A 19304-nucleotide genomic window follows, 5' to 3' on the forward strand; every position below is an offset into this window, starting at 1 on the left:
ACACTTCAACAAATGGCTTAATTCCACTATGCTTTTATTTTCGCAACAATAATTTAATTATTTAAAGCAATATGTCATTAGTTTATCAAATACTCATCCTGTTGATCAAAATCATTGCCATTCAACGCTGACTGACTGGTTATACATTTGGCAAAGTAATACATTATACTGACTACATATAGACTATAATAAGCCCATTCATATGGTCAAGGCATTCTTGTGATTGCATAAAGCATACTTCTAATAAAAGGCCACTTGGTTTATGTCATGTAAATGGTATTCTTGTTACATAAATATAAAGTCTTACAACAGTAAAATGTTTCATGTGCAACTTAATTCTAGAAACTTGGCACTGGTTACGGGATTAGTCCTGCAGATAAAATACAGGATTTACTTTTCCATGTAAAGGTGTTGCTTCTTAGGAGTCATTATCATTGGTAACAAGTGAGAATGCTAATCAGTGATCACTGTCTCACATATTATTGGGATTATAACATAGCATGTTTAGCTTGATGTTCTCATCCCAGTGGCGTAGCAGCAGGAAGAGCTGTCTGGCGGCTCCCTTCAGCCCTGCCAGGTCCACTCCCTCAGGCAGCTCCTGACAGCGCAGCCAGAAGTCTGCTTTTGCTGCCACCAGCTCCCACTCCATGAAGTAGCCAGCACAGCGGTGCTCAAGCCAGGCTAGGGCCACAGCTGTGGCCCAGCTGGACCCCTCCAGGTCCTCTTGAGCCAACTTGCTGCTACCCTGTAGGTCTGCTGGGTCTACTGAAGAGCTTTCACATACATCTGTCTCTGATCCGCGACCACTATCTGCCTGGCCGTGGCTCTGGCTCTGAGAGGGACCTACAGATAGCTCCAGGGAGCCCTCCTCCGAGCTGGGAAGGTCAGGGGGTGAGGTGACAGGGTCTCGGTCAGACAGGTGTCTGCGGCGAACCCTTGGTTCCAGCATCAGGGGAGTGTCATCTGGAGTGTGGTGGAAAGGAGGTGCAGTTGGTTTGGCGAAGGAGCATGAAGAAGGAGAAAAGGTAACGTGGTGACTAGTGGGAACACCGGGAGGCTTGGTGGAGGTGGATAAAGATGGAGCACTGGGAGATGTGCAGCGGAAGGGCGGGCTGAGACTGCGGCGGTGGAGGCTGTAGGGTGATGCCCTCTTCAGGCGGTCCAGGGGGATCTGGACACAGTCCGAGTAGCTTTCTGTCATGAGAAAAGCACCTGATGCCAGCTGCAGCCGCACCTGATTAGACACCATACAGACAAATGAGTAAATGTGTATACATTCTAATAAGTACTTACTTAAGTATATGTTGTAAGTGTCTGCTCACCAGGGACAGGTAGTCTGGAGCTTCGGTTTCAGGGTGTTTCTCAGTCTCAGCAGACAGACAGTGGGACTTGAGAGGAACCTGCTTTCCTGATGAAACAGAGGACCTGAGTATGCCCAGAGGAAATCTAAAATGCATAAAAAGAGGTGGGTGTTTTGGCATTTGAATATCTATACATTTGGATGTAGACATAATATACACCCCTCTTAGAAAGGGGCTTAATCTCCAAATAAACAATAAGCCAAAGGGAGCAGTCTCAAAAATGCAAACATAGTAAGCCAAACAAACAGAGTGCTTTAGGGAAGACACAGCATCACACATTAAAACTAATCAGCAGGGGTTTGATGGACACATACAAACTCTCCTAAAATGCACTTCATCTAATACAGAATCTCTTTTCCAGAAGGTCTCCCAAGATCATTTAGTTACTTTAATGTTTCAGTCCTTTTCTGCTCGGCATTAACGTTTTTAGTCGATCCCCTTTGCAGTGTAATTCACAAGAACTAAAAGCTAATTATAAAAAAAATATTTTAATGTAAAAAGTCTAACCTGGCGCCAAAGAAGCTCTCCATTGACTTGCTCTCGATAGATCGCGGTGAACGAGTGCATGTGGCACCTGTTAGCGCTGGGGCTGTGGCAGAGTAGGCACTGCCCCCTACACCTGAGACAGCAGCATGGAACAAAACAATAAACATTATTGTTTCATCAGCACAGTGATAAAGAGATGTTTCCTTACTGTGTTTAAATGCTCATTTCACCCTGTACGTGACATTAGTAGAATGACTTAATACATTTCTGGAAAGAAATGCTGCTATAGAAGACATTTTAATGTTGTGAGCATCACAAAAAATCCATTGTATTGGGGTTGCTGATGTGTATATTCAAGTCAGGGGAGAGCAGCTGTGCTTCTCTCCGTCCATTCAGACTCACCCTGAGTTTTGAACTGGCTTTCTGGTCGGATGCCTCTAACATTGACACTACACTGACACCTGAATCACTGATCGAGTCAACAGCAATACTTACTAGAGTCCCAGGATGTAAGGCTACAGGGTGAGGCAGGGGTGTCATCTCTGTCTGAGAGATACAAAGATTGTTGATGACCTAAAGTGTTGGCAACATAAATTGGTGATGGAATCATTCAGTCTGTCTACCTGTAGAGTTCCAGGTGTCCTCAGTCTCTTCACCATCTCTGCTGGCGCGCCGTCTGCCCAAACCGACAGAATAGGCCCTCTGCCTGCGACTACCTGACTGGGAACTCCGCCTGTTACCCAAATGCACCCCTAAACACGCACACACACACACACACACACACACACACACACACACACACACACACACACAGACTAAAGTGTTAACAGATTGATACGCAGGAGCATTGCAAACTATTAAAGTTATAGTGTATGTGGTGCTGGTTGAAACTATGTACTTATCCCCATAGAAATAAATATTAAAGTCATTTAGCATTGCACTTTCATTAATTTGGGAGAATCATAGGAAACAGATTTAAAATTGATCAATGGTCAAAAATGAAACAGCAGTGGCTGAGATATGCTGACACTTAATTCAAACTGTGGGTCACATACAAAAAACCACTAAATCCTACAATTATCATAATTCAACACAACTCAATTGCATCTTTCACTCGACCCTCCCTGCCCGAGTGGATGCAACATCTTTCAAACGCAAGTTCCCAACCTAAAATTTTGTCAGACATTATTTTCACTGGCTGGATACAGTAGGCTACCCCTCATGACAACTAAACTAAACTTAACTAAATAAAATAAATAAAATTTGTGAGTATGAGTTGGTAGTAAGCCAAACCTGCAGTTTCTGTGTGGAGCTCCATGCTGTCTGCCAAGCCTTTATTAGAGTTGTTATCAGTGGTAGTGAAGGCTGTGTACATGCAGATGATATTACAGTGCTTACTGGTCTGGATAGCCTTCATACGATATCGCTTAGCTGAACCTAAGAAACAGTGAGGGGTAGACAGTACGTGTACCGTATTACTTAAGATAACTGTCAATCAATTAGTGAGATAAGCAGTTAAGCCTCACCATGTCCAAAATCGCTCTCCTTCTCTGCCATTTTCTCAAAGTCCCTAATGACTGAGCGAGCAGTGAGTTGGTGAATGATCTCCTCCCACGGCTCCCGTCCTCTTCCTTCTCGCCCCCCTTTTCCTCCTCCACATCCATCAACTCCAGGTGTATCCTGGCCCTCAGGGGTCCAGAGGTGCGCCAGGTCCACCGTGACCTCCCAGGAGACAGGTCTGCCTCTCAGCAGACCGTGAATGAGTGAGCGACACTGACCTGGCGGGGGATCCTCCGGTGGAATAGCGGTAAAGAGGTACTCCGGGTCTGTGAAGCTGTCCCAGTCCAGAGGAGAGGCAGGGAATAGGAGTCCGTCTAAGGGGTCAGAGTGAGAAAGAGAGAGATAAAAATTTCTTGGAGGCAAAATAGGAAGGGCAATCCTGCTTTTCTTAGTACTATAGCTTTACTGGAGTCAGTGAGGCTTCTGCGGGATAGTGTCCCTCTTGATGGGGGCTTCGTCTCTCCATCGCTTTCATCCAGCCTCCCTCCCAGTGTTTGGTCGAAAGAGACCCTCTCCAGAGCTCTCCTCAGGCGATGCATCTCCAGCTCACCCTGGGGGGACGAGAAACTTCGTGCTGCCATGGTTGAACGGGCCAGTGCTTTATGTCTCCTACGAGACTCCTCACCTCCATCCACACACCCATTCTGGATGTAAAGAGGGAAAATCAAACAGGTTCAAAAAGTAGGTTAGACTGCTAGTTTTATTTTTTTCTGTAACAACATGTCTAAAATTAAAAGAGCTTAGGGTTATCTATTTGTACTTTTTCAGTAATGAACTCCTGTAATGTACTTCTGTGGTGTGCCTACTTAAGCTCACCTTTTCTGCCCTGTTATCAGGAGTTTCCACTGAGAGGTTTTGCTGCCACACAGGGTCTGCCCAGCGAGACAGGGATGATCTCTGTTCTGGAGGGGGCATCTTTTCAAGACCTTGGGGTAGCGACCCCGTGTCCAGCACTGAACCACAGGAGTGAGGGTCTGGCAGAAAGACCCCACCCGCAGAGTCAGAGTTGGACGAGGCGTGGATGTGTGAGTGGGACTGTGTTTGTAGACTCCGCTCACTACTGAGGGAGCAGCGAGTAAGGACATACTGCTCCTGGATATAAGAGCTCTCCTGGATCCTCCTCCTCACGTCACTGGACCAGTCTAACTCCACTCCTACAGCGGATAAAAGCTATATGTTAGATTTACCATTCATATCTACCAGGAGTTCACTATGAGATACACTGACAAGTGACCGACCTGGGCTGGTGCCAGGGTCTGTGTTTTTGGCACAGGAGAACTCAGAGGAGATTTCTCTGGAAATCTCCCTCAGTGCCTCATCCAAGTCGGTGCCATCTGCACTTGTCACCACAGGCATTAACTCGGAGGCAGGAGGAGGTGAAAGCTCGTCATTTGATTGGCCAAAAACTGAACCAGTGGATCCAAGATGCACACCTTTATCGCCCCGTCCTTGAGACTATAAAATAAGACAGTGATATTAGATACATTTTCCTTTGCAGACACACACAAATGAACTTTTAAAGAATGTAGAGATGTGTACCTCTGTCTTTTTTGCTTTGAAATTCTTCATATCGTATAGAGTGCAATATCCAATTAGACGATTCCCAGGGTAGAGAGGAGGGATTTCACTGGGTGAAAGAAAGGCCTCCATGTTTTCTGGCAGGTACCAATCAATCCGCACGTCAGTCAGCACAGGTTCAAAGGCCTTTTTCAGAGACTTGATTAACTGAGGAGATAGAGTGGTAACAATATTTCTAAATCAAGCCTTTACAACTTATTTGACTGATTAGAGGCCAGTTTTGGAAGAAGTAATCAGATTCTTCACTAAGTTAAAAGTACCAACACATTAATGTAAAAACCCTCCATTACAAATAGAAGTCTTGCATTAAGTACAGAAGTATTAACATCAAAATGTAGTTAAAGTATCAAAAGTGCTTCTGAAGTTCTGAAGAAATGGCCCCTGTGACTCATATTATTCTGTTAATTCTGTTATTACTGGTAGTTAATACTGATTCATCAGTGTGTACTACAAATATATAGTTGGTAGAAGTAGAGCTAGTTTTAACTACTTTTTATAAAGTTAGGTAGTTTAGTCCTTTAGTTCAGCACTTCTCAACCTTGTGAGTCGGACTCGGCCCCTCCAAAGGGTCACAAGATAATTCTGGGGGTTATATTTGATTTATTATTTTTTATTGGATTATTTCATCTCACATTTATTTAAATGAAACCATCTGAACCACTGGTATGTATTGTATTGTATAAATTATGTTTTTTAATGTAAAATCTTGATTTGTAAAGTAACTAGTAAGCATAGCTGTCAGATAGATGTAGAGGAGTAAAAAGTACAATTTTATTATAATATAAAGTACTGTGAAGTACTGACACTGTATGTACTGTATTTGTCTCTCAAAGTAAAATTGTGCTTCTAATTGTTCTGCAATTCATATTTTCTCAAATAGGTGGCAGTGCTGCAGTGGTTCCGACCTTGGGCTGGAGTCGCTCATCATCATCCAAGAGCTCTGTAGTCCCTCCTGTCAGTTTGGCAACGCCCTGCAGGAGTCTCCTGCAAGCTCTGGGACCAAGGCCCAGGCCAAAGCATCTGCAGAGGTGAAATAATATATATATAAAAATGTTATCACGCCCCAAGAGAAATTGAAATTATGACACCACAATTATCATGTGAGAATTATCTTCACTGTCTACTATTGTGTGGGGTCTTTTCATGCACCGCCTGCACTATACATACAATGTGTTCAGTCACATGGGTTCACCGTCTGAACAAATCAAGTATCAGTCTCTTGCAACAACTCTGACTTATGTAACTATCTATTTGTGAAACCCTAAATACAGACAGAGGCTTGTCTCGGAAAAGAGAACATCTGGACTTATCTATCACACAGAACTGTTATTTGGGCTAATTGAGAGTTTTAAAGGATCAGGAGACAAAATAATTGAAAGGCGGAAAACTTCGGTGTTGTCTCTAAAAACAGCTGTCTGTCTGAGTGGCTGGATACTGTTAGGATTGCCAGAATGATAAGTGATGAAAGATGAAAGAATACAATAAACTATGGATATGGGCTATGGACACATAGAAATGAGACGTATTAAGAATAAAGAAACAACCAACATGTAGTGTGCGGAGGGACAGCCAAAGTACAGTGGAGAAAGTCACTCCAATAGGAGAATACTAATAAGAGATAAATGGAGTTATTGTGCATTGCTGAAGGGCCTGGATAACCAGAGGGGCGTGACTCTTACTGCAGAGGAGAGCACTTAACAGGATTACTGGGCGGGGCTGAAAAATACCTCAGCCCTGTCTTTTCTTTCTTTCACGGTGCTTTGGTCTCAGTTCTTCAAGATTGCTGTTTGCCTGTGTCCCCTCCCTTTCTCTCTGTGTCTCTCTTCCTCTCTTTCCTCCCCCACATGGTGTCTCTTTCATATTTATTGTCTGCACTCCCTTGTCACCCACAGTGATTAAATGTTTAATGTCCCATCACAGCCTTAGAATAAATCATTGTGAATTAAACTACATAGAAAAGTAAGGAAATTTGTGTTTGGTAGAGTATTTCTATATTGTAACAATGCTTCTTGGCAATAAATCCTATACCATTAGAAAGCCTGATTATTTCCCTTTTAAACTGTGCCACATTTGTAAGGAACATGCATTTGTGGGATGAGCAGCAGAGCTGCCCATGAAAAATTTGCCAAATCTTCTCCGAAAATGCCAAGAAGCTTTTCTTTGCTGTTGACGTTTGTTTGGTGTGGATTGGATGACAGGACAAACTGGCAATTTAACAATTTGTTAATTTAAGAAACAGGAGCGTGTGGAAGAACCATACACAGCCACAGCAGCCTGACACCTCCTCTTCATGCTGGTCACCAGCCTGGTCACACACTGTTGTGGGATGGCATGCCATTCTTCAACCAGCATTTGTCGCAAGTCAGCAAACATGGTTGTGTTGGTCACTCTGGCATGAACAGCACCCACAAGTGTTCAGTGTGGTTGAGGTTAGGACTGCTGGCAGGCCATCCCATGCTCTCCACTCCCAAATTCTGAAGGTAGTCTCTGATGAACCATGCTCTGTGGGGGCGAGCGTTGTCATCTTGGGGATAGAGTTTGGTCCCAGATTGTGGAGATATGGGATTGCCACTAGTTGCAGAATTTAATCTTGATATCTCTTTGCATTGAGATTGCCTCCAATGATGACAAGCCTCGTTTTTGAGTGAGGGAGATACGGCCCCACACCATCACACTGCCTCCACCAAAAGACGTTACTCTGTCAGTGCAGCAATCAGCAAAGTGTTCTCCACACTTTGACCCAAAGATCCAAGTTCTGTAGGCAAAATCTGTACTCATCGCTGAACATGATGGTCATCAACATGTTCAGTCAGATTCCTGATTGTCAGCACCTGGGGGTACCAGAAGCTCAAAACAAGAGTCAGTAGCAACAGCAAAGGAAAGCTGTTAGGCATTGTCAGAGAAGATATGGCAAATTTCCCACATACTCAGCTGCTGCTCATACCACAAATGCATGTTCCTTACAAATGTTGCACTGTTTAAAAGGGAAATAATCAGGCTTTACAATGGTATAAGATTTATTGCCAAGAAGCATTGTTACAACAAAGACATAATCTACCAAACACAAATTTCCTTCATTTTTTTTGCGTAGTTTAGTTGTTTGTCCATTGTCCATGTGCATTTATATGAGTTTTTGTCCCATTCTGGATATCCACTTGATACCTCTTTGTACCATTCTTCACACATGATTTTTATGTTTCAGCTAAATACCTGCCAGCGCATGTATTTCTGCGGACCAGTTCCAGCACCTTAGCCACATTACTGATGCATCCATCTGTGATGATAAAGACCTGGCGAGGATATGAGCGCTGCATGGGCTGTTGGTACACCCAGGACAGCGCTCCCAGAAGGTTGGTGCCTCGCATGTCGGCTCTCATCCGCTGGACATATTCATATGCCTGCATTAGAGTGACCTGTGCGCATACGAAGAGAGAAAGAACAGGAAAGATGCTATCAGATCTACAGTAAAGGTGGGAGAGGCAAGCACCCAACAACAACACCTGTCCAACTGCATGACGCTGCCTGTGCAAACATCACCTATGTTGTCAGGATAAATTCACTGTTTGATATCAGATGCCCCAATTGCCCTGTGAGGGTAGCAAAGAATTGAATTGCTACACCTCTAATAAAGAGAGAGCAAACATACACACATTAGCACCTGCTTTAAAACTGCCTCAAATCACGCTGGGCACAAACATGCCTGACAGGTGAGGAGATGGAAGGACTTCTCCTGCCTTAGTGAAAATGCATGAAAGGTCACCATATGGTCGGGAGTATGTGCAAAGACTGTTTGTCCTTGCAGCCCCTGGTCTGGATAAAACCTGATACTCTGCTACTAAGGCAACCCAAGGAACTGACCTGTTGCCTGATTAGTTTAGACAAAAGAGAACAGACAGTCCTATGTGGTTGAAAAACATCTGCTTTCAGGAAACATGATGCTCCATGTATTTTTTTTCACTGAACTCATGTTCATAATTAAATAAAAATAACATTTGATTTTTTTAATGACAATCCTATTAACAAGGTCACTGGTAAAGCTAACATCAGCGCAGAGCTTGCTTGAGGGGAACAGAGGCTTGATGGTGGTGCCGAAGCCCACAATGTTGAGCATAGTGCCAGAAGGGAGGCTCTTCAGTGCCACCACCATGGCGTCCTGTGGAAACAAGGAGGGATGGACAGGATGGAATTAGGGCAATATACATGCCTAAATCTAAAAACTACATTGGTATGTTTTTGTCCTGCTCGCAGCTCACCTTTACGCGATGGATGTTGGTGCCACTCATGCTGCCACTGCGATCGACAAGGAACAGCAGTTCTCTGGTGGCTCTGTGCAGCTCCAGCGGTTCACACACCAAGTCGGGGCAGAAGTTGAGCATCAAGACGGGGCTGCTCAGAATGTCCTTGTGGTATCGCTTCCTCACAAACTCCAGCTGTGGGCCAAGTGGAACATCAACATATCAGCTTGGGACACATGTGAGATATCAAAGGTTAATATGGTAGTAAATGCACTGCAAGTGACTACTAACCCTCCTCTCAGGTTCTGAATCTTTGCGGGTGCAGCGAATGAAATCACGGCGGGAACAGATCTGCTGTTCATACTGGCTGAACGAGAGCCTGCCTCTCTCTAATATGACCAGCGGGCTGTGAGGTTCTGTGAAAGAGGTTTATTAATTAATGACACATTCAAATATCAGGGGAAAACTGACACAAGGAACAAAAATAAAAAATAAGGATCTGTTTTCAATTGCTTACCACTGAGGTGCAGAATGATCTCTATGTGTCTGTCATATGGATGCTCCTGGGCCAAGGTGATGTAGGTAGCAGAGGCACTTTGGGCACTGGGGTCTGCATCTGCCCTCAGAGCGTGAGTGGGGCTCTCCAGTCCTACAAATGAGTTTATGAAGAAATAACGAGAAGAAAATAATAGTTTTCATAACACCATTCATGCATATTACATAGTAATTTGAGATAGCTTTTTCCAGCACACAGTAGTGGAGGAGATTCTTCTGTCTATCCTCTCTGGATTGTGTTTTCTGGCTCTGTTTGGCTTCAGGCCCTCTCTGTAAACCCATTAACTTCACGTTGTAACGAGATTGCCCACTGTTAAAATATTTGCCAATGGCTGAGTCAAGAACCACTGAATCAAAAATTTTGAGGAGAAAGACCGTACCAGCCAGTAGGCAGGCCCCTCGGACCAGCAGCTGGAAGTTGAGTTCGTAAGGCGCTAGGTTGGCAGCTGGACTGGTGAAGATGGCATGGGCACACTGCTGCACAGAGCCTAGGGTCCGGCCTTGTTTTCCTGAGGTGGCCCCGAAACAGCTGGTTGGTCTGAGAGCAATGGAGAGTATTTAGAAAAGCATTGCTAGGTAAAATAGTATTACCATAGTTAGTTAAGACATAAATACCCAGTTTCTTCAGATTTCCCCCCGTTTTCACTCTTGCTTGGAGTCATCTGGCCAGTGACGATCGGGGTAAGCAATGTGGGGTAGACAATGCGGATTGCTCCATTTTCTAATGTGGGGAGTTCTAGTGTGGTGCTTATGACAACCGATACTATATCCATGGGACCAATGACACCTGTGCCCACAATGAAGGTCGTTCTTTCAAGGTCTTCGTCCAGGATGAGATGTCCTAATGCAGAAATACATCAGTTACTCACATCATAAAACAATTCAGACATTTGCGACTGTGGTAGGGTGGGGGACTGAATCTCATCTTTGAATTTATAAAAAATTAGATCAGATGCCTGATTGTACGTCATTATCAAACCTACATATGATGCTGAGTCTTATGGCCAGGACTGTTGGACACCTTTTCTACTGGCAGCTCTTCCAAAGAGCGCACAGTTAAATATCTAAACACACATTAATTACCATTAATTATTTGTAAATTAAATTCCTGTACTCACTGACGTGTAGAATAGATGAGATATTATCTTAACTTAATCCCACAAAAAAAATTAATGAAATAAAATTTTAATTTGGGATTAGAAAAGTTTATGGAAGCCCTAAGAGGCCAAACATTCATTCATTTTATTTACTCCGTTTTCCTGTGATAACAAGTTAAATGAATTTCTTGAATTATTTCTGTCATTTTTTTGAAATAACAAATGTTGTTTTCCCGAGATATTCGGATAATTTTCTCAAGATCTCGTGATAATGAGACTTTGTTTTCCCGAGACAATTGGCACCAGGCCACTTTTGCCCAATCCCAAACTTACTTGCCAACCCCTGTACTAGAGTTTCGCTTTGTTTTCTCGAGATCTTTAATTAATTATGTCATTATCTAGGGAAAACAAAGTTTCATTATCTTGAGAAAATTATCCCTAAAATTACCACGGGAAACTGAGTAAATAAAATGTATGAATGTATGGCCTCTTAGGACTTCCATAAAAGAATCTCCCCTGTTTTTTTTGACTACCCTCACTTCAACAGAAAAAAACAAAAAACAAAACATAACCCTCCTCTTTTTTGACCGCCTAATCATTTTTGTACAGTCCCAAATATAAAATAATTTGGGCCTTGAAATTAAAATAACCTACAGGTGCAAAAGGGTTACTTGAATACTCTATGTACGTGATGCGACCCTTTCCAATAAAATACCATGCACTTCAAGTTGATATATGTTTGTCCTAAGTTAGTGCCATTTCACCATTAGGCAGGCAGCCAATTCTATTTGCCTCCCCCATCTGTCCTTTCTATCCTCAGTGAGGCTAAAACAGAGAGAGAAGCTGTGACTATATTTGTATTCATGCAGAGACCAAATCATTGCAGCAGTAGACAACAGTCAGCAACAGTTCAGCCAGTAGTTGAAATGATTTGCAGTTCTATTACATTATAGTAAAAATGCCACGCTAGCAAATTGCAAAAGTAAAGTAGATCCATTATTATGGGCATTTCATAAGCACAAAGAGAGTAGTACAGTACATTCATTCTTAAAGTACGGGTTTTGTAAAGCTAGAGTATCCATAGGACAGAGATCTAATGACTAATGTTCTCCGGATCTGTAAATGAATTAGGTTGATTTCTGTTTAATAACTTAATTATTAGTAGGCTAGGTGAGGGACATTAGTAGCCCTGAAAAGGTAATGGGTAATGTGATGCTCAACATGAATGAATATCTAGTTTCTTACTTGTTGAAGCTTATGAAATCAAATCAGATAATTATACACTGCAGGCACCTCATCACAAGCATTCCTCCCTCCTCACCGTTAGTGCATTGCACGTCAAGGCTGGAGCTCCCACAGCAGCCCCACTCCCGGCCATCCCCACAGTGGCCTTCAAGACAAGATCCAGGACAGCAATCCAAACAGCACTCTTTAATCTTCCCTCTGCTCTGGATCTGGACCCCCACCAACCGGCCCGCAATCACAGCCTCAAAGCCCACCACAACTTCCTTTTCCCCGAGAGGGTACACAAACACACCTAGATGACCGAAAATGTTTGACACACAAAACAATGACTTCAGACTTTTGCTTCAATTGAGAAAGCAAGCCAGCTACAAATCATGTAGCATATTTTCAAGTACAATAGATATTTTGTATGAGCATGATAAAGGTCTGCTTTGTCACCATCTCCAAAATTTCTGACTTAGTCAAATGTCTTTGTTGTAGCTGCTTTGGACACAAGTGTCTGCAGAATGAATTTATTGATGGCGAAGATGCTGGCAAAGCAGTTTGGAAAGAATTTTTAAAGTGCTGTTTTATTACTTTCAGTAGATTTTCATCTTTTCAATCATTCTTTTTCAAATCCCTGACGAGTTTTCCTTGCTATTTGTCCATGAGCTTTTTTCCAACTCCCTCATCATCTTTTTAATTTCTTCTTGGCGAAAGCAAAAACGCCAAATGTCATCCAAGTTGTCCTCAACATACTTTTAGTTCAAATTCAGGGTAACTGTTTCAGCTGGCAGCTGTCCAAACTCTCCAAATTTTGCACTCTGAATCTTACCCAAATTTCACCTAAACCACATAATCTCTACATCGGCCCTATCAACCCTCCTATAGTAACTAACTTTCAACCAATTACCAATTATCAGTTTTAAATAAAACTTTATCCCAAATGAATCTGCAACGGGACTGTTACAAATGTACCGTTGTATCATAGTTCTGACTGTACTGAAAAAAAGTATGATAGATGTCAGTTGCTAGGATTATTACTTGTTCTAAGAGTGTATCATCCCACTACTCACCTTCTACAGACTCTATGTCAGCATTCGCATAGGTAAGGTGTGCGGTGATTCCCAGGGAGCAGCCGTTGGCACAGGACTTGATGCAGGAAGCCTTGAGTAGCAGTGGCTCCCATGTAGAGCAGTTTCTCAGTCCCACCATCTTTTCGTGGCAGCAGCAAGCCTCTACTCTGCTAGTAGGAACACAGGTACACAATGTGAAATGGTCTGAGCAGACAGGAAGAGGAATTTGTGAGTGTGCATTTAAATTCTCTCATTTTCCATTTACAGAGCAATCACTGTAATCTTTGTCAATCAGACCTGATTTTTGCTGCATTGATTAAAAGCCTCTAAAATTTCCATTGGTTTCACATTTTTTGTGTATAATATATGCCTGCCAGATATCTAGTTATATTGTACGTATGTACACATCAACTCTCGCACATGTAACCAAGGTATCTCCTCTCCTCGGGCTCTTAGCAACACACTGTGATAGTTTATGTGTAAGAGGTTTGGTCAATCATTAACGCTGCAGGTCAGCACTTACTACACTATGCATCATGCTATAATGTAATCAGTGGACAGCCTGTATGCAAATCTACATGGACTTACGAGTACTCTCACATAACTGTGCTCTTAGCTAACTGCAAGGAGCTGGATGGCAAGAAATGGTAGACTATAATCATCTGCTTTTCAACAGAAACTTGGTAACAAACCACCAACTGATCACAATTTTCATCAGAGTTTCCATTCATCTAACTCAAGCAATACACAATACTTCTTAATGAATGACTACTTAATAACTTTAAGTGCAGCAGGTGGAAAGATCAGTGTGCAGATCACAGCTTAGTGAATGGTAGACTACACCAAACTGTGTGTGTATATATGCAAGTGTGTTTGTGTACGCACACATGCTGCAGTTGTGTGTGTGTTTGCTGTGGACCAGGTAATGGTCTTCTCACATCTACCTTTCTAACAAGATCAACAGCCTCCATCTGGCTACTGTGCTCTCAGCTCATAACAGGCAAATAAATGCCTGGTTTGTTAAAGTAGGGCACACTGATGCTGTCAGAATACAAACAAAAGGAAAATTACAACATAGCACGCATCTGTAGACTGCTGAGACTCAGAGCTGTGGCGAAGCTGAGGAATAAGCCTGACAGACTGTTGGTCCAGCTTTATTAGTGAAAAAAAATATGACTTCTTTACACATTATGACTTGGTTATGTGTGTTTGCATGTATGGTTTTAATTTCAGTATACCAACACATGGTACACAGAATGATGTTGTAAACAGCAAACATGCACATACTAACCAAAGTCCTGTCTGAAACTCAAATGCAGATATTTGTAAAAAAAAAAAAAAATTACAACATTCACTAACACTAATGGCAAAGTTGCTGAAATAACTGTTATCTAAAAAATAAAACATTAAAAGTGCATCCAAATTAAATTAAAATGCATTGCCTCTGTGAGGTTTCATTACTCTGCCTGGGTGTTTGCAGTAGCATAGCTGGCCAAGAGTTAGCTCTGGGCAACACTGCAGTCCTATTATGTCAGTTACAAGCTCCAGATAACAAGCAAAATAATCATCCAGGAACACTTACTGTACTGTTCAGTGCTGTGTGTGATAATTTGCCTCTGTATCCAGTCTCTGCATCACTCTACCATCACATCTGCTCGTGGGTTTCCCAGTGATACAGTAGGCATGAGTTTTCCTGGTATCAGAGACTGCTCTCTCTCTCTCTCTCTCTCTCTCTCTCTCTCTCTGTCTGTCTGTCTCTCCCCAAATCCAGCAGTTGCCCTATACAGAAAACTATGATTTCACAAAGTCATATATTAAGAGACATTGCACATATAGCTCAAAACAGTATCTGTGAATTAATATAATCTATATACATTAATAGATTGATGCTTGTATAACCTACTATGAGACACCCAACCAAAATCTGGAGTAACTACACAAAATGTATTTTCAATATCAGGCAACCAGTAGCCTATATATAAATTAAAATGTCCCTTTCAGAAGAACTGGAAATGTCACTGCACTGATCAGCCACCAACTCTGCACCAACCTGCATTTCCTGTTAAGTGAAATGTCATCTGCTTACCTGCTCTGATCTGAATCACAGTACTGATCAGAAACTATGATCCTGAACCTGCTGTTCGGGCACAAGCTAACACACAGTGGTTCGTGAGGCAGTGCCTGCTTTTCATCCAGACAATTGGCTGTGATGGTAGTAGCACCATAATTCATGGCTAATGGCTTGGCCAGAGAGAGAGGGGGCTGAGGGGAGGTTCTGCCTCTCCCAACAGGTCAGTCAGACAGCCACTGGCGTGGGGAGGTGAGACCAAAGACGTTTACCATTTTAATGGGTCCATTGCTACAAACTTGGTTGCGAAAAAACAGTACCACATTTTAAAAAAGATGATAATTACAACACATGGAGTGGCAAGCAAGTAATAAAGACATGGCCATAACTGACTATTTTTCTGTGTGTTAATTTTATATATTCATTCATATCTTAAAATGTTTATGAATTAGAAAATACTTTTCTCATGTTATTGTTTGATACTTACATTATTGTTATATTCCATTTAATCTATAGTCTGAACATGACAGAGAGAGAGAAAGAGGATGTGGCAGCATAGGTTAGAATAGTGGAATACCCCGTTTTGATATTTCAGCTGGGAAGCACTCTTCTGTTTGTTTTGATGATCATGTCTGGCTTAAGCTTTTAGTCATATATTGAACCATATTCTTCCTATAACACATCTTATGTATTTTGTGCACTTTGAATTGATAAAGGAAGTGGTGCAAATCAAACACATAGCCTACATGAAAGTACCATATTTGGATTTGGATATTGTGACGGTGATTGTGATAACTAAAATCCTCACTCTTTTTCTGGTAGTATGTATGTGTGTGTGCCTGTGTTTGAGAGAGAAGTTAGGCAGTAGCCTATTTACAATCTGGGTCCCACACTGCCTCCATGTGGCCTTTTTCCATTTTCTTTTACCTATTTATGTCATCATAAATTATGATCTTTAATAAATGGCACAGCCTTTATACTATCATCTTTTCCTGTTAACCTGCCCGACATTTTCATCAATCACATTCTTCACCATTTTAATAATGTCTCTGATGAAATGTTAATTCTCACAAATATGCTCTAGTGACTATGAATAGTTACAGTTACAAGGGCACCTGACAAGCTGTCATCAGACTCAGGTTGCACATTTTGACAGTTTAATATTGTTTATGGTCTTGCCCACTGAAAAGTCACAACCTGTATTGAAAAGGTTGGTGAGTAATAGCGAGTATAATTATAAAGTGCATAAATTAGTTACATTGTTTGACGATGCTGCAGTTTTTTTGAAACAATGTGTATTCAGCTAATACAGTGGACAAATAGTGAATTGCAAATTAGCTAATGTTAGCTAACTAGCTAGCTACCACAGGAGTTCATTATATATAATGCTAACATTACAGTCTGGTTAAGTTAGTTAGTTTTTTAAGATAGTTAACCAATGCTAGCTACCTAGCCCAACCAACAGTTATAGTTAATTTAACATAACTACAGTTTAAAGCTAATGAAGGCAAAAGCAAAGCAGCAACAGCTTGAACATGTTGCTTGCCAAAGTATAGCTGGACTGATGAAGACTCTGGAACAGACAACAGACCTCTGCCCGAGGATCTCAAGGTACGTGCTGGTGCGTATGGGACTAAAAGTTCAGAAATATAACAAGGCGAGAGGCCATGAAGAGCTTTAAAAGTGATCAATAGAATTTTAAAGTCAATGCTAAAACATACTGGGAGCCAGTGTAATGAAGCTAAAATAGGAGTAATGTGGTCATATTTCTTTGTTCTGGTTAAAAGCCTAGCAGCTGAGTTCTGGACAGTCTGGAGTCGATCAATAGATTTTAGGGTTAAACAGGAAAAGGCTGTTTCAATAATCAGGAAAAGGCTGTTTCAATAATCCAGGCGTGATGAGATGAAGGCATGTATGATGTTGGAAAAAATATTTTTTGCTGCTATGAATTTTGTATAACTTTACCTCATTTTACAGTAAAATATTTTTATACAATCAAGGAATATTAAAGTTATAACATACATGGTTGTGCTTTGTTCTACCTCGGGTAGGTGTATCTGGAAAATTAAAGCTTTTTTGCTGGATTTGTTCCTCTAATAAAGGTGTGACCACATCAAACCCCATCCCTGTTTTTACTGTTAAACATTCATGCATACAAGAGCTAGCCAAATAAGCTCAGATCATGCTAAACATTGCAGTTCCAGCTGTGGAGGACATGACTCTAGTGTCACTATGGACATCATATCCATTAAAAGAAGTTTCACTATAGTGACACTAGATGTCAGCCTTTTCAAGTTAGCTGTAGCTTATTAGCAGTAGACTGGAATTACTTAGGCTAGTAAAGTTTCTTCTTTTTAGCTTCCTGGTGGTCCAAACAGGGATATATATATAGTTTTACCTACATCCAAGAACAATAGAGTGATTTTAATCTGATTTTTGCTTCTGCAGTTACGTGTGTTGGACCTTTTTCCTGTTATTAGCAGTTTTCAAAGACATTTCATTGTCAACCTGGCAGTAAGGGTAGAACTACAAATAGTTTCATCGGGTAAGCTATTTCTCAGTTTCTCATTAACTAATGAACATACAAATAATATGTTTTGCACACAATTTATGTTCACACTTAAAATTCTGAATACTACCTGACAAATTCTCTATTCACAGGTTGTTCCGTACTCAGTACATCTGGGCGACATGGTGCTGGTCAGTGTTAGGAAGCTGAGGGACTTGTTGAGAGGGTTGTTGTAACAACACATGAAGCTGGACAAGTGAAAACAACTCCTGGACATCCTGTTGTAGCAGGGACAGTGCGTCAGAGAGAACCCACAGGATGACCCAATGGTGAGCACCTTTTAGTGTGACTGACAGAAATTTGTATATAACACATGCATTCTGTTCATTGTAGCTTTAGGTGTAAAGAGTGAGGCTGTGTCTTACCAACTGTGTTGAGGAATACGCACACTTGTATGATGCAAAAAAATGTTTTATTAACGTTTGCTTTAATAATGATTCAACATAACAGTCTTCTTCAAGGTATTGAAGGACAAAACAGCTCAATAGCTACCTGGTCCAATATCACATATTTGGGAAGCAGTTTGAACAAAAGGTTAAGTTATACAAATCTGTCAAAAGAACATCTCCAAATAAATATAAAAAAGGACAGTGTCTAGAATACACTAAAGAAACATAATGTTAGGAGAGACCATGCAGTTACTATGTTAAAGGAAAAAACAAAACAACCCTGGCTCAGACTAGGTTCCCTAAGAAGAGACCTTGAGAAGTAGATATATATACAACAAGTACATTTAGACCTCCCTCCCTGCAAGTAAGGCACATCCACTTGCAGCTGCACCTGCAAGCAATGCCTGAAAGAGCAAAAGGACAGATGGGCATGTGACTAATCAGGGGATGAAGTGCAGGATTTCACATTTCAAACATAGGTCAAGGGTCAAAGATACACCCTTGCAGTATCACTGACCATCAAAGCAAAATTCTGTTTTGTTCATTCACAACCTCATTGGTGTTGCAAATTTGAGTTATTCAATAAAAATACAACATGGTATGACAAGACAAAGGGCCTATAGAGATGAAATATTATGAGGAAAAACAAATCCACAGAAACGTTATCAACCACATCATCATTATTACTCCATTTAGGTAAAGTTGTTATTTTATAATTGAACCGTTGGTGTTTAATGTGCATTTAATGGCAGTTAATGTGATTGTTGAGGTCATAATAGATCTAAGTAACAACATGTCTAACAATGACCCAATACAGGCCTGTGCAGACGAGCTGCTTCTGCTTGACTATTGTCGGGGGGTTCAAGTGTCTGTCTGTGCTGAACCTCTTCTCTCTTGCGTACCCCACTGACCTAGATTTCAATTGTTTTCTGCCTGAGACAATGGGAGAAATGGTTTCATAACTGAACACAATACCTGGGTGTTATTCAACACGATTGTTGTTAAGGTTCTCATTGTGGTGCGATTTTGCGCTGAGCATTGTGTTTTTTCTTTATGTAACCTGCTCAAGCAGCCAGCCAGTGACGAGCCTGTGCACCCGACAATAA

At 41.5% G+C, this 19304-nt stretch overlaps 2 protein-coding genes across 5 annotated transcripts in view; one reads left to right on the top strand and one right to left on the bottom strand.

The window, feature by feature from the left end:
• vwa5b2 (von Willebrand factor A domain containing 5B2) lies at positions 1-16773 on the bottom strand. 4 transcript variants are annotated; one of them, XM_046051912.1, is made up of 22 exons: positions 14755-16773; positions 13173-13339; positions 12194-12409; positions 10391-10616; positions 10156-10313; positions 9738-9869; positions 9512-9636; positions 9239-9415; positions 9028-9138; positions 8196-8398; positions 5891-6005; positions 4947-5132; positions 4646-4862; positions 4224-4561; positions 3814-4051; positions 3374-3721; positions 3141-3284; positions 2471-2599; positions 2343-2393; positions 1869-1980; positions 1323-1446; positions 1-1234 (listed from the first exon to the last, which is right to left on the bottom strand). In XM_046051912.1, exons 2-22 carry the CDS (start codon positions 13309-13311, stop codon positions 473-475), a joined length of 4251 nt encoding a protein of 1416 aa, XP_045907868.1. In that variant the 5' UTR covers positions 13312-13339; positions 14755-16773; the 3' UTR covers positions 1-472. The 4 variants fall into 4 exon arrangements, with proteins under 4 accessions (XP_045907868.1, XP_045907866.1, XP_045907867.1 ...); XM_046051910.1 differs by having other exon boundaries at positions 13173-13342; XM_046051911.1 differs by lacking the exon at positions 14755-16773 and adding an exon at positions 14117-14213 and having other exon boundaries at positions 13173-13342.
• The window catches only part of prss56 (serine protease 56), a 12843-nt gene continuing 9920 nt past the window's right edge, over positions 16382-19304 (top strand). Inside the window, exons 1-3 of the mRNA XM_046051915.1 lie at positions 16382-16851; positions 17689-17785; positions 17902-18078. The gene's annotated coding sequence lies outside the window, so the exon portion shown is untranslated. The remainder of the gene's footprint in view (positions 16852-17688; positions 17786-17901; positions 18079-19304) is intronic.

Source organism: Micropterus dolomieu, linkage group LG06 (assembly GCF_021292245.1).
Source record: "Micropterus dolomieu isolate WLL.071019.BEF.003 ecotype Adirondacks linkage group LG06, ASM2129224v1, whole genome shotgun sequence".
NCBI classification, from domain to species: domain Eukaryota; kingdom Metazoa; phylum Chordata; class Actinopteri; order Centrarchiformes; family Centrarchidae; genus Micropterus; species Micropterus dolomieu.